The sequence below is a fragment of the Trichosurus vulpecula genome, chromosome 1 (genome assembly GCF_011100635.1).
Source record: "Trichosurus vulpecula isolate mTriVul1 chromosome 1, mTriVul1.pri, whole genome shotgun sequence".
NCBI lineage: Eukaryota > Metazoa > Chordata > Mammalia > Diprotodontia > Phalangeridae > Trichosurus > Trichosurus vulpecula.
Window position 1 is genome coordinate 515,050,459 of NC_050573.1, and position 13,254 is coordinate 515,063,712.

Sequence of the window (13,254 nt, forward strand, 5' to 3'; positions counted from 1 at the left end):
GGCAAGAAGGCACTTGATGATACCTTTATGACAATTTACTCCCTGAATACAGAGGAAGAAAATAGGGCAGAGGGATTTATTTTTAAATACATAATGATTAGTTATAATGGCATTTATATAGCACTAGTACTATTCGTATGGTTTCTTATTTGAATGTCATGAGGTAAATGCTACTATTATTCGTATTTTCCAGATGAGGAGGCAGTCTGAGAGCCTTGCCCATGGTCATGTAGTTAGTGTCTGAGGGGGGATTTCAACTCAGGTCTTCCTGATTCCAGTCTGAGGAAGTTCTGTTCCTTGTCCCAAATTGGGAAATCCTGACTGTGCACATCTTTTCAATCTGTTCCAATCTAGCCCAGGAAAACAAATGCTCATTCTCATTTCATTCTGGATCCAGAAAAAGGAAATAGAGACAAGCTCCCTTCTCTCTATTGATCTTTGTTTCCTATTGTGTGCATTCCTTTAATTACCAACCTGAGGGCCTTGCTGTACTCCTGGGTTCAGAGGATTCCCCAGGGTGTATTTCTTGGCCCGCTCTACGCTCCTCTGAACAAACTCATCATAAATAGACTCTTCCACAAAAACCCTCGATGCAGCAGTGCAGACCTGGCCCTGGTGGAAGAACACACCTTGGTGTGCCGTTTCCACAGCATCATCCACTGTAAAGGAAACATCACCAAGCCACAGGTTATACAAAGTGAAGAAAACACATTTCCAAAAGATTATATATAATATATATACATATATATACAAACACATATCTATATCTATATCTATTTATGTATATATCTATTTGTATATATGTATATACGTATATATCTATATCTGTCTGTCTATCTATCTATCTATCCTTTTTTGCCAAGAGGAGAGAAATGTCTTTTAGCTCTTAAAATACACACCATATATGGTTCTATGGCTCTTTTTGGACCTGACTGTCACTGAGTATTTCTGGATGGAGACTGCATTAAAACTGGGTAGTAGGAAAAACTTGAAATGATTGTACAAGTCTCTTGTGCTCAATTGCATCAAAACATCGTTTTGAAAAGACTTGAGTAATAACTTTGGCTATGGTAAAACAGACTACTGGAATGAAAGCTAAAGTTTCCTTTTCTTTCTTTCAATCTTTTGATCTTGTTCTCCAAAAAGAATCTTTCAAAATGCCTCAAAAATGAGTCTATATCCTTCAAATAAAAACAAACAAAAACCCCACTTGCTTATGCATTGTTGAGATAGTTATATACACATTTAAAAGTTATATGATTGTTTTATAGTTGTTTCTATTACAAGAAAATATAGTCTTTTTAATATACTAATTTTCCAGAAGCTTAGCTTTAGAGTTATGTATGATTTTTTTAAACCTTGTGTACTGCGAAGATCAACTTATTTCCTGCCTGAAAAGACAGTTTAATCTATTTAGCATTCAGTTTAGGAGACTTCCCATATCACCCTTTGATAAGTTAGAGGCCACTTGATTTTACAGTAGATAGAGTCTAGAGTCGAGAAAACCTGAGCTCAAATATAGCCTCTGACCCTTACTAGTTATATCACCCTGGGCAGGTTACTTAAACAGTTTCTTCAACTGTAAAATATATATTCACACACATACATATATATGTGTATACGGCAGGTTTTATTGTTATTTTTGTTATCATTATCTTTATTATAACATCCCAACTACTCAGTTTCCTTTAACTTGATGGAATTTTCTCACCTTCTTAAAAGCCTTCTGGACTAACCTGGGGGGAAAAAGACTTTTAAAAGCAAGTATCTCTTAGGGTGGTAAAGAAAATGCAAGGACAGTATCATCTAAAAAGCTATGCATTTAAAATATCAGGAAATAGATGGTACAGTACCATGTCAGAGGGCCATGTGTCCTTTACACCTGAGCTTAGCTCTCCTGCTGGTATGATAAGATTGAAAACACAGTGAAGCATAATTTAGGGCTTTTTAGTTTGTTGATTATCTTCCAAAAGTAAAGACAGTGGAGCTTTTGTTTGTTTTATTCTAATACAAACTCAAGTAAAATGTAAGCCCCTGGAGAGGAGCAACTGCTTTGGTTTTTGTCTTTTGTATTTCTAGAAGCTAGCAAAGTGCTTTGCAAAAAGAAAGGACTCAGAACTGCAATTATTGATTTAAAAAAGTCTCATCCCAGGAATCTGGAAATAATTGAGCATATTGCAGAATATTGGTCAAACATTGCTCTGAGACATGATAAAAGAGGAAAAAAGCATTAATTATACTAACAGTCAGCATCAGCAAATACAATGCAAGGACTCTTTCCTCCCAATTCCAGTGTAACTCTCTTCAGGTTGCTTTTCCCAGCAGCCTGTTTGATTAGCAGGCCAACCTGAAAGAGAACATAAAGAGGAAGTTGGTTTCCAAGAGGGAAACTTGGTTGGCCTTCATCCATAGGTCTTGGTTTTCTACGTCCTGGATATCTCATGAAGTTCCCTGATTTATATTGTTTCTTTGTCTTTGTATTTGCTCAGACAAGACACTGGATGAAATGATTTCCAGTATCCTTTCCAATTTGAAAGGTGTATGATTTCCTTTATTCTTTAGGCTCACTATCTCAATCTCCTTTTCACTAAGGAAGGAAAACTGGAACGAAGCATTTGGAGATGCCTTTTGCTTGTGTTCGGATATCTCTGTATTTTATCTTGCTGCATAACAATCCCCCAAATCAGTTTCTATTATGACAGTTAATGTTTAGCAAGTTGTTTTCCAAACTAAACTTTGGTGTAAGAACACACAAAGTCTTAAAATGCCTGTTGCTGTCTTAGTACCATATTTTAGTAACATTTCAATTCAATTAACTAGAAAAAAATTGAGTAAATGTTTATTTTGTATCATAAGCATCCATCGGTGCTGGAAAACCAAAGTGGATGAAAAATGTATGTTGCCCAGGTTACATCCCAATTGGATGAGTAGCCTGTCAAATAAGTCTGACTAAGTATAAGTATGACTTCCGCAATCACTGTATATGGACAATGAGTTAGAAGTAGAATTGAATAGTAGGAAGAAATCAGGCTGGATTGCAGTTGGGAAAATTCACAGTACTTTTGACAATCCCAAATTCTTACTTCTGAAATAATCTATTGATTATCAATATTCTCAAAAGAATTATAATTATAAATAATACAAAGGGCAGTAGAAAGACATGAGGCATATATATATAAGCGGGCTGCAGGATATGATCAACAATGATCTATTGAAAGTATGTAAGATTAAAGTGAGGTCATGTATGATCAGAAAAGTAGGTGGTCAGGTAAGAAGAATGAGACGATAGCTGGAATATCCACTTGGTGTATGAGTACCCAGAAGATATAAAATTATATATGAAAGTTCTCCAGTTCTTTTTGTACTACCTCTATGGGAAAAATGGACAAGCATGGTTTAGAATGAGAAAGCATAGAGGGATTATAAATTCTACTCATCAAGGAACTACCAATACCAATAGAATTGTGGATCAATGAAAGCATGTAACTTACTGACTGCTGCCATAAATTACAACAAAATATTTGAATCTCACTTGTTTTAGTTACATTAAAACTAGTTTAGCATTTTAATTCAACTGTGTCTTGTGAATCTAGAAAAAAACTGGTGTGGAGCCCATCTGAATGGTTATTATACTTAAAAACTGTTAAGATAGATGCATTACTATAGTGTAGATGGGAATGACATATACTTGTGATCTTGTTTTCTTAACATATATACTTATGCATGCATCTCTCTTTCTCCCTCTCCTTTCCTCTTCAGCCTTTCCTAGCCAACTCACAGACTATTGTAATTGGGAGGCACTTTAAAGTTTATTTAGTCTAACCCTTTTATTGTATGGAGGAGAAAACTGAGACAGAGAAGGATTGTGATTTGCTGAAGATGTATAATTACTTAATGGCAAAACCTGAACCTGAATCCAAAATTTCTGACTTCAAGGCCTGTGTGATTCTTCACAGGGCTGCTGTAAGAAAAGTGCTTTGTAATATGTAAAGCACCATAGGCATGTGAGACCTCATTAACACTGACATATGATTCAGCATTGATCCTATGGAATAATGCCCTAAATATATAGTGGTCATTCGAAACTGTCAAGGCTTGATTTGTATTTCCATCACAATATTCATCATTATATCATAACCCTATGTGAAAACACCTAGTTCATGACCACGGCCTTTTCTTGCTTGTATCACAATCAGTTTTTCTACATCCACTTGGGACTCATCAATGTGACTAATCTTGGTCTTCCTCACACTGTCAGTTGGTGTGTGCTCATAGAATTCAAGCTTTTTGTGATATTTGTCTATCTATTACAAACACAGTAAGGAAGGACAGTCTGATGGATGTTGGGGGGGGAAATATTAGTGTATCCATTAATCAATGAAGCAGCAGTTATTAAATGCCTACTCTCTGCTAATGTTTCTGCTAGGCACTAGGCAAAAGCAAAAAAGAGAGAATTCTTGCCTCCGGGGGCTTATGTTCTCTCACAACTAGCCCAGTGTCCTGCAAATAGAATGTCCTTAATGAATACCTGTTGAATTAAATTGAAGACTGTTCTCTGTAAATGCCTTCCCCTTAAACCATGTTTGAAGGCATTATGTAAGAATGTAATTGAAGTGGAACTTGACCTCCAAATCACTACACTAACTAGCCATTGAGAATGCCTTAATATCTAACTTGTCTTACCTCTGTGGACCCTGTGAAGGATACTTTATCTACATCCATGTGAGAAGAAATGGCTGCTCCAGCTGTGGGTCCATAACCAGGTACAATATTTACTACTCCTGGAGGAAATCCTGCCTAAAGGAGTGAGAACCACAAATTAATCCCAGAGCAAAAGGATCTAAAACTACTATGAATAGAAAAACACCTTATTATCACCATTATCAGGAAGTTCAGAATCTAATTATAGAAGATAACCATACCAAATAGGAAATCCCTATCTATTACATTTTTATGATTTGTTTCATCCTTGAAGAGTGAAAAATCTTTCAAAAAGAACATTCAGATTGACCTCGGGATGATAGCTGTTTCTGGGAATTAATGCTTCATGAGGTAGAAGAAGAGGAACAGAAGGAAAAAACTAACTCTTTCTCTAAGGATGATTTCATTCATTCATTCATTCATTCATTCGTTCATTCATTCATCATGACAGAAATCTTTGGTGTGTTTTGAAGACATTCCCAATAAAATATTTTGTGTTTCTTCACTTCCCTTTTCCAAGAAGTGATAGATTGGAAATGGTAGTAACCATGCTAGAAAGAAAAGGGAGTCATGAATGGTATGTACGTGTTTCTTCTGTTTATTGATCTATCTGTTGTTCTCCTTGGTTCTAAGTCCTCATCATGATGTAACATTTAATTCCCATAATCCTTTTAGATCACAACATTAAAAATGACCATTGAAGAGTGAGATTCAGCTTTTAGAGTTCTTGGGAGAAAAGAACATTAGCATCCTTAAATATGTCACACCTTACACCATGACGATGTATTAGAGTAAGACTTTAGAGGAGCCCTGAGCTTTGTTATCTTGCTCAAAGTACAAGCTCTGGAAGATCCTGCTGAGCTAGAAAGGCTTTGAAACCAGACCAGTGATAAAATCTGTGCCAACTGTCCAATAATCAGCCTAAGTTTGGGCCTTGTTGGTTGCAGACTATCACGTTTTTCAGCTGAAGCAACTCTCAAGACTTTCAACTAATTTGTGTTGTGGGTATGATCTGTGTCCACTGAAATGAGCTGGTACACTGAGAAAATCATATTCTTGAAATATTTGGTTTTTTTTGCAGGGGGAAGGCAGGGCAATTGGGGTTAAGTGAACATTCTTGAAATATTGAAGAATAATAAAATAGGGTCTGGGTGTGGGGAGGATGACAACCATTGATGGATATTCAAAACCACATGCAATCTAAAAAAAGATGAAAACTGAAAAAAGATGTATTGGTAACGTAAACTTAATGCTATCTAAATATTTTAAACAAACAATAAGCAGCACGAGGAATTAAAATGTATTTCTGAGACATTTAGGCATGGAGAACTTTATTTCTGACCCTTCCTTATGCTCGGATGCACACAGAGATGCACACACACATGTAACATTAAATATACACATATATACGTATACGCATATACCTAAACACACACATATACACACACACACATATATACATATATACACAAACATATACATATATATATACACATATATGTCTATATTAGTATAAAAATTTATTTATTTTTCAATTCATAGAAAAAAACCAAGAATTTCCATAAAACAGTACAATAAAAAATATAAGTGTGCGTAAAAGTGCAAATCTATCATGTACAATTTATTATTCCCTCCAAACATACAACAAAGTTATCAGGTAAATTTCTTTTTTTCCTTTTTCTTCTCCTCTCCCTGCCCTAGAGATGGCCACCATTAGACACAATAGGTATGCACATGTAAAATTATTCTATACCTACCCCTACTTATTTGTTCTTTCTCTGGATGCAGATAGCATCTTTTTTCATATCTCCCTTATTTTTAATTTGTGTTTTTATAATAGTCAAAATGATTTAGTTGCTCAAAGTCATTCTCAAAACAATATTGGTGTCACTGCATAAAATATTCTCTTGCTTTTGTTCACCTGCTACATCATTTTATGCAAGTCTTTCCATGATGGGATATATTTATGTGTATTTTCTGAAATCAGTGTCAAGGATTTTAATGTTTCCTCAAAATGGGCAGGGTCCATTGGCCAATTTGTATTTAGGTGAAGTAGTGGTTTCATGTAATGCAAGTCAAGCAATTTGGATCAGCAGAATACTTAGTGAGAGCAGTACTCCAGTTTAGTACTCCAATAGTAGATTGTTAGAGAGCACATTGTGAGTTAGCAGACTTACCTCCTTAACTAATGATGCTAGATAAAGAGCACTGAGTGGGGTCTGTTCTGCTGGTTTGACGACCACAGTGTTTCCACAGCAAAGGGCAGGTGCAATTTTCCAAATGGCAACCATCAATGGGAAATTCCACTATAAAGCAATAGATGAACATTGATTTCTTCATTGATACTGAATTATATTTTCCATTAAACCCATACCTGATGCCTCATAGTGGCGTGGGGTTACTGTGAACAGTGGAAGGGAAGTTCTAGAAGGTTCTATTCAGCTAAAAGCCTTTTGATTTTAGGGGAGGTGATGAGTTATATGTCATCTGAAGACCAACATGGTTATGTTTGGAGAGGCTAACCAGAGGAGTGGCTAGCAACTCTCAAACAACTTAGCAAGAATATTTACATTGTGAGAGTATTATTAAGATCAAAGAAAGGAGAATCCACACTGTTGAAATCATGATATTTTGAAGTATTAAAATAATGAACTGAACTGAATTTCAGTACCTATGTTTCCCAAACAATAAATAGTAATAATTATAGTAGTACTAACTCAAATGGAGATCTCATAGATTTTAAATGAGTATAAGTTCAATGGCAACTCATGCATATTTTAAAAGAACTTTTAGAAAAAAAAACACAACTTCTCTACGTGGGGTGGTTAAGGAGGGGCAAGTTTGGTCTTTTAATTTGTGTCCTTAGGAGTGATTTTTCTGTGAAAAGAACAATATTTCATGGAGTAGGAAGCAAATTCTCAATGTGACAATAAGTGAGTAAAGATGGAAACACTTCTTGTTTTCTTGGCCACTTGTTATTGTTTTCAAATTATTATATTGGGTTTCAAATAGTAGAAACCACCCAGCAAATCAACTAGTTTGTTGGAGGCATAGAGTTCCATAGAAGTATACATAGTCTTATATTCATCTACATTTTTATCAATTCATTAATATATCATAGTATTTACTTATTCCTCTGTCTATCTATCTAAATGGAAAGGGGAAATCTTTTCATATCCAGATAATATCCCTTTGGGTTTAAAGGAAATCTCAATAAGCATGGACTCTTGCTTAAAATTTTTTAAAAGATCTATCTTTTCAAAAACAGTTTTCAAAATCTCATGTATGGAAGCAACTTACAGGAAGGATTTGGCCACAAACACCAACAGGTTCATGTCTTGTATATGAGAAAAACTTTCCATCTGAAATAAACCAAAATAAACAAGCAAACCCCAAAACATGGTATATCAGACAAATATTGTTCTGAAATAGCCAGTAGAAATAAACAGAAACAAATATTTTCTATGTAGAAAAAAGGTTTTTTTAATACTATTGCATGGCATAATGGTGTATGGTATCATCATCTTATTATTTTTCAATAGGACATTTAAATTCTTACTACTACAAATGTGGGTTTATTTATTTGTTTTATTTAAGTGACCTTTATTATGTGGTATGGTATTTGATGTGACTCAAACCATGAATCCAAGTCATGTCAAAACAACTACATAAAGAGGTGTTAAAAGAGATTTAGAAGGGGGTATAATCCATCCTCTAAAATGTTCTGAAACATATTTGTAAAAGTTTCCAGAAAATCAATGGGAAAATAACAGAGAATGGCATGTATGTGGAGGTGGTGGGTAGGCAGGGAGCAAGGCAAAATGCCACCCTGGAGTTTTAGTATATGGATGATTTAGCAGCAAAAGAGTATTCAGGATTCCTAAAATATTCATGTTTGATTTCCTTTGCTGGTGGTGCAACCTCCAAGAGTGGCCTATCCTAAATGATTTAAATAATAAAAACAGAAAGTCACAAACATTACCTCATCTTCTTTTTCTCTCTTCTCCATCCCCAAAGCCTTTTGGTTTAAATCTGAATTTGACTTCTTTCTAATTACTTACTATTCAATTTTGCCTTTCCTGCTAATGTTTTTTAATTTTCCTCTTTATAATTCCCAAGAATCTAGCAAACCTTACACATAGTTGGTGCTTAATAAATGTTGCTTTTTGATACTCATTAGATTCACTCCATTTGCACACTTTATTCCTTCTTGCACTTTATCAGAATAGAACCTAGATCCCCCCAAACCCCATGTCTGTATAGCAGTATTTCCTTACTCTCTTGGCATTCCCAGTCTATCTTTCAGGGCTGCTTACCTGCCCAATCCCCATCTCATATGTGTAGTTCACCTTGGCTGGGCTACTTTATTAGTTTTTGGGCAGTTTCAGTGTTGTTAGCATTATTTTAAATCCTTGGGGAAACTTAAAGATAATTTGCATCAAATCTTCAACTATCAGGCTCATGAAACTGGAGAGTGAAGTTAGTTCTGTATGCTGGAAGTAGAGAATGTCTTGAGGACAAGTTTCCTTCATTTGCTCTTTAGAAGCAGATTTTACACTCACACTCAGTTCATCTCCCAACCTTTGTGCTCAAACTCTGGCTCTTCTTCACTTAGTAAGTAATTTTAGATAAGTATTTTATTTCAATTTCTTCTTTTCTGAACTCTAGCTGAGCTGAATTAGACAGAAAATCCTCATTTTCCAGATATCTATTTATCATTCTGCAACATTATCTGCATTGCCCATTAGAAAAAATCCAAAAGAAACAAAACAAAATCCAAATGCATTTTTTCCATCTCTAATCTGAAACTTGAGGCTATGGACTCATTTTAATCTTTTTCTGAGTCAACAACTTTCAGCAAAAGTTTAAATCAATAGCACAAAACAAGGCTGGGGCAAATGGTTGTACCTACATGTTATTGAATCTTGAAAATATGGTACCTAACTACTATTTGATACATGAGCATAACATCTCATTGCAGATTAAAAACAAAACCAAACCCCTCAAAATGAGGCATAACATTAAATGTAAACTTTGAAATGTCTGACCCATACATATGTGTATGTGTGAATGTGTGTTAAATTTTACTCTTTTCAATAATTATTGTATTTCGGTGTATTTCATATTGTATCTATTTTAAAAAAATATTTCTATGCCTATTAATGACATATTTTGTTGAGTTTTTCAAAGGCACATAATAAATATTAACAGACTTTTGCAATAGAAATTCAACAAATCACCACAGATTTTTAATAAGCATCATTTTGCATCAAACACTGTATTAGGAGCTTGGTATACACATACAAAGAAGGAAATAAATCCCTACTTCTGATAAGCTTACATTCACGTGAGGGAGACCATAAGTACATATAAATAGATATTCAGCATAAATGTAAAGTTAATAAATAGAAAAGATATATGATATGGAATTATAATAATAAAGATGTGTGTAAAGTACTAAAATACAACATAACTTGGAAGAGAGGGCACAAAATTGGGGAGCCAAGGAAAGGCTTCCTCCAGAAGCTTAAGTTGCATTTTAAAAGAAGAAAGGTGCTCTGTGAGGAAAAGGTAAGGTGGGAATGAATTATAGGAATAGCAGAAAGCTATTGGTAAAGCATGGGGAGACGTATGGAGTATCATGTGTAAGTAATAGAGAAGGCCAATTTATTTGTGGCACAGAGTGTAGGAAGGGGAGCAAGGTCCAATGTAATTTGAAAGATAGGTTGAGCCCAGGACTTTAAGTGTTAAATAGATGAGTTTATATTTGATCCTTAATGAACTAGGAAGCCATCAGAATTGATTGAATAGGGGAATCACATGGTTGGATTTGTACTTAAATAAAATTATTTTGACAGGCGTGGACAATGTGGACTGGAGTGAGAAAATATTTGAGAAAAACAGACCATCTAGGACGCTATATTCATAATCTTGCCAAGAGGAGATGATACGCTAAGTCAGGGGTTAGGAACCTGTGGCCTCAATGCCACACGTGACCCTCTAGGTCCTCAAATGCAGCCCTTTGACTGAATGTAAACTTCACAGAACATTTACATTTAATGTTATGCCTCATTTTGAGGGGTTCAGTTTTGTTCTGTAAAACCTGGACTCAGTCAAAAGGCCATGCCTGAGGACCTAGAAGGCCACATGTGGCCTCAAGGCTGCAGTTTCCCCACTCCTGGTCTAAACCAAGCCAACATTTGTCTGAGTGGAGAGATGGTGTTAGATAGGAAGGTTGTCACAAAAATAGAAATGACAAGATTTGGACACAGATTTGGTATGTGGGGTGAGGAGCCCAAGATAATGAATATAAGGCAATAGAAAGAGGATCATGCATTAAAATCTGGAAAGGAATAGGGTTTAGTGGCAAAGATAACAAGTTCAATTTTAGACATGTTGACCTGAAGATATCTCTACAATATCCAGTTTGAAATGTCCAATAGGATGGTAATTGAGGATGTGAAACTGAAGTTCAGGGGATAAATTGTGGCTAAATATGTAAAAAGGGGAATTATCTGTTTAGAGATAAGGGTTTAACCCATAGCAACTGAAGAAGTTACTAAAAGGGAATATAAAAGGAGAAGAGATGAAGCATCAGAAAAAAAACCTTAAGGGCCACCCATTGTTAGAAGATGGGTTATGGATAATTCAGCAGCAGAGAGACTGGGGAGAAACAGTCACTAATATGAAAATATGTTTGATGTGACTGCACATGCATATCTGATGTATGGATTTCTTGCTGTCTTGGGGATGGGGAGGGAAGGGAGAGAGGAAAGGAGGAAGGGAAATTTGAAAATCAAAATCTTATAAAAATGAATTTTTAAAATTGTCTTTACATGTATGTGGAAAAATAAAACACTATTTATATTAAAAAAAAGAGCAGTCAGATGGCTAGGAGTCAAAGCAGGACAAAGCAGTGTCAGAAAAACTTAGAGGAGAGAGAGTCTCCAGGAGGAAAGGATGATTAACAATGTGAAACTCAGCAAATGGTTTGAGAAGCATTAGGGCTGAGAAAAGAAAATCAAATTTGGCAACTAAGAACAATGGCAGTGGAGTGATGAGGGTGGAAAGAAGACTGCAAATGGCTGAGGAGTAGAAGAGAAAGTGGAGGCCACTAATATAAAGTTGTTTTATTTTCAAGGAATTTGGCCGAGAAAGGGTAAGAGATTAAGAATGACAAATTGAGGGGATGGTAGGGTGTGGTGAAAGAGTATTAGGGATTAGGAAAACTGGAGTTTGTTTAAAGGGAGAGATTCAATATTCAAGAAAGAGGGGAGATGACTGTGGACTGCAATGTCCTGGAGATGATGGCAGGGGGAATAGGATCTCATATGCAAGTAGAAGGTTTGGCCTTGGTAAGGAGACTCCCAAGTCTATCTGGGAATAAAGCAAAGGAAAAGAGACTAGCAGAAAGGAGGAAAGAGTGGTACAGAATATTAAAAATCTAGCACCAAGAGCTACTATGCATTTTTAAAAAGTGCTTCTCAAATTTACTTACCAACTGGGATTGTACGGCCTTGAATCTTATCAGCCCAGCCTGCATAGTAGCGCAAAACAACCGCAGAGAAACTTACATCCATCATGTAGGCATGGGGAAAGAGTTTTCCACCATTCAATGCTTCTATTGTCTGAAAAAAAGATCAGGCCCCAAATTGAGTTTCATATGCTATTAAAAGAAAGTGTTATATTAATTTTATTTCAGGCAATAATCTGGTATAATGAAGGAGTGAGGAATAGATAGGTTCGGAGTCAGGAAGACCTTGGCCTCACTGTTTCTTCTAATACCTACTAGTAGGGTGACTCTGGGAATGCCTCTTAAGCTCTACGTGCTTATGGCAGCACCCTGAGACCTCTCTCCAAAATAAGTTGTCTTATGTAGGATATTAGGAGTTAGAAGACTAGGAACTCCTTCTACTGAAGAAATCACATATCTCTGTTGTGATTCCTCCTGAAAATATATCTTTAGGGGCTTACTTCATGTTTTGAGATATTAGGTAATCTTTTACTCTTCACAGATTACAAGGAGACTACATAGAACAGAGCAGTAGTAGACAAGGCAGTGATGGGGTTTGGGCTGGCACCACATTGTGGGATTTCCCTTAAGGGCAATTGGTGAGCAAAAGGAATCATTAAGGAATTTTAACAGAAAAATGGCATGAACAGAGCTATCAGCAAGGAAGATTAATATATATGGCATATTCTCTTACCTTCCCACTCAACTCCCAGTAGATTACAAACTTAATATAGAAAGGGACCATGTCTTAATTACAGTATTATTGTATTTTTCCCCTACTAAACACAATTCTTTGAACATAATAGACACTTGAGAGTCAGTGATACACTGACAAGACATTGCTTGATAGAATGAATAATTTATATCCTGGAGGCTCATCATTTTCCAAATGATGGTGTCTTGAATCCTAGCTAGGCTTGCTATTTTATATAAAATGCTGTGCTCAGTTCTTTGTTGCAACTCATTCTGGAAGGGGTGACCAATACTGATAATATTTATATGGTACTTTTCAGTTTATTAGCTTCTTTCACATGAATTAT

General features: G+C 35.6%; 1 protein-coding gene across 1 annotated transcript in view; it reads right to left on the reverse strand.

The window, feature by feature from the left end:
- Positions 1 to 13,254, reverse strand: part of LOC118833610 (retinal dehydrogenase 1-like) — a 42,560-nt gene that overhangs the window by 12,535 nt on the left and 16,771 nt on the right. Inside the window, exons 4-9 of the mRNA XM_036740987.1 lie at positions 12,200 to 12,329; positions 8,002 to 8,063; positions 6,879 to 7,007; positions 4,684 to 4,797; positions 2,245 to 2,347; positions 475 to 659 (exon numbers count right to left, since the gene is read on the reverse strand). Coding sequence (XP_036596882.1) covers positions 475 to 659; positions 2,245 to 2,347; positions 4,684 to 4,797; positions 6,879 to 7,007; positions 8,002 to 8,063; positions 12,200 to 12,329 — 723 coding nt within the window. The remainder of the gene's footprint in view (positions 1 to 474; positions 660 to 2,244; positions 2,348 to 4,683; positions 4,798 to 6,878; positions 7,008 to 8,001; positions 8,064 to 12,199; positions 12,330 to 13,254) is intronic.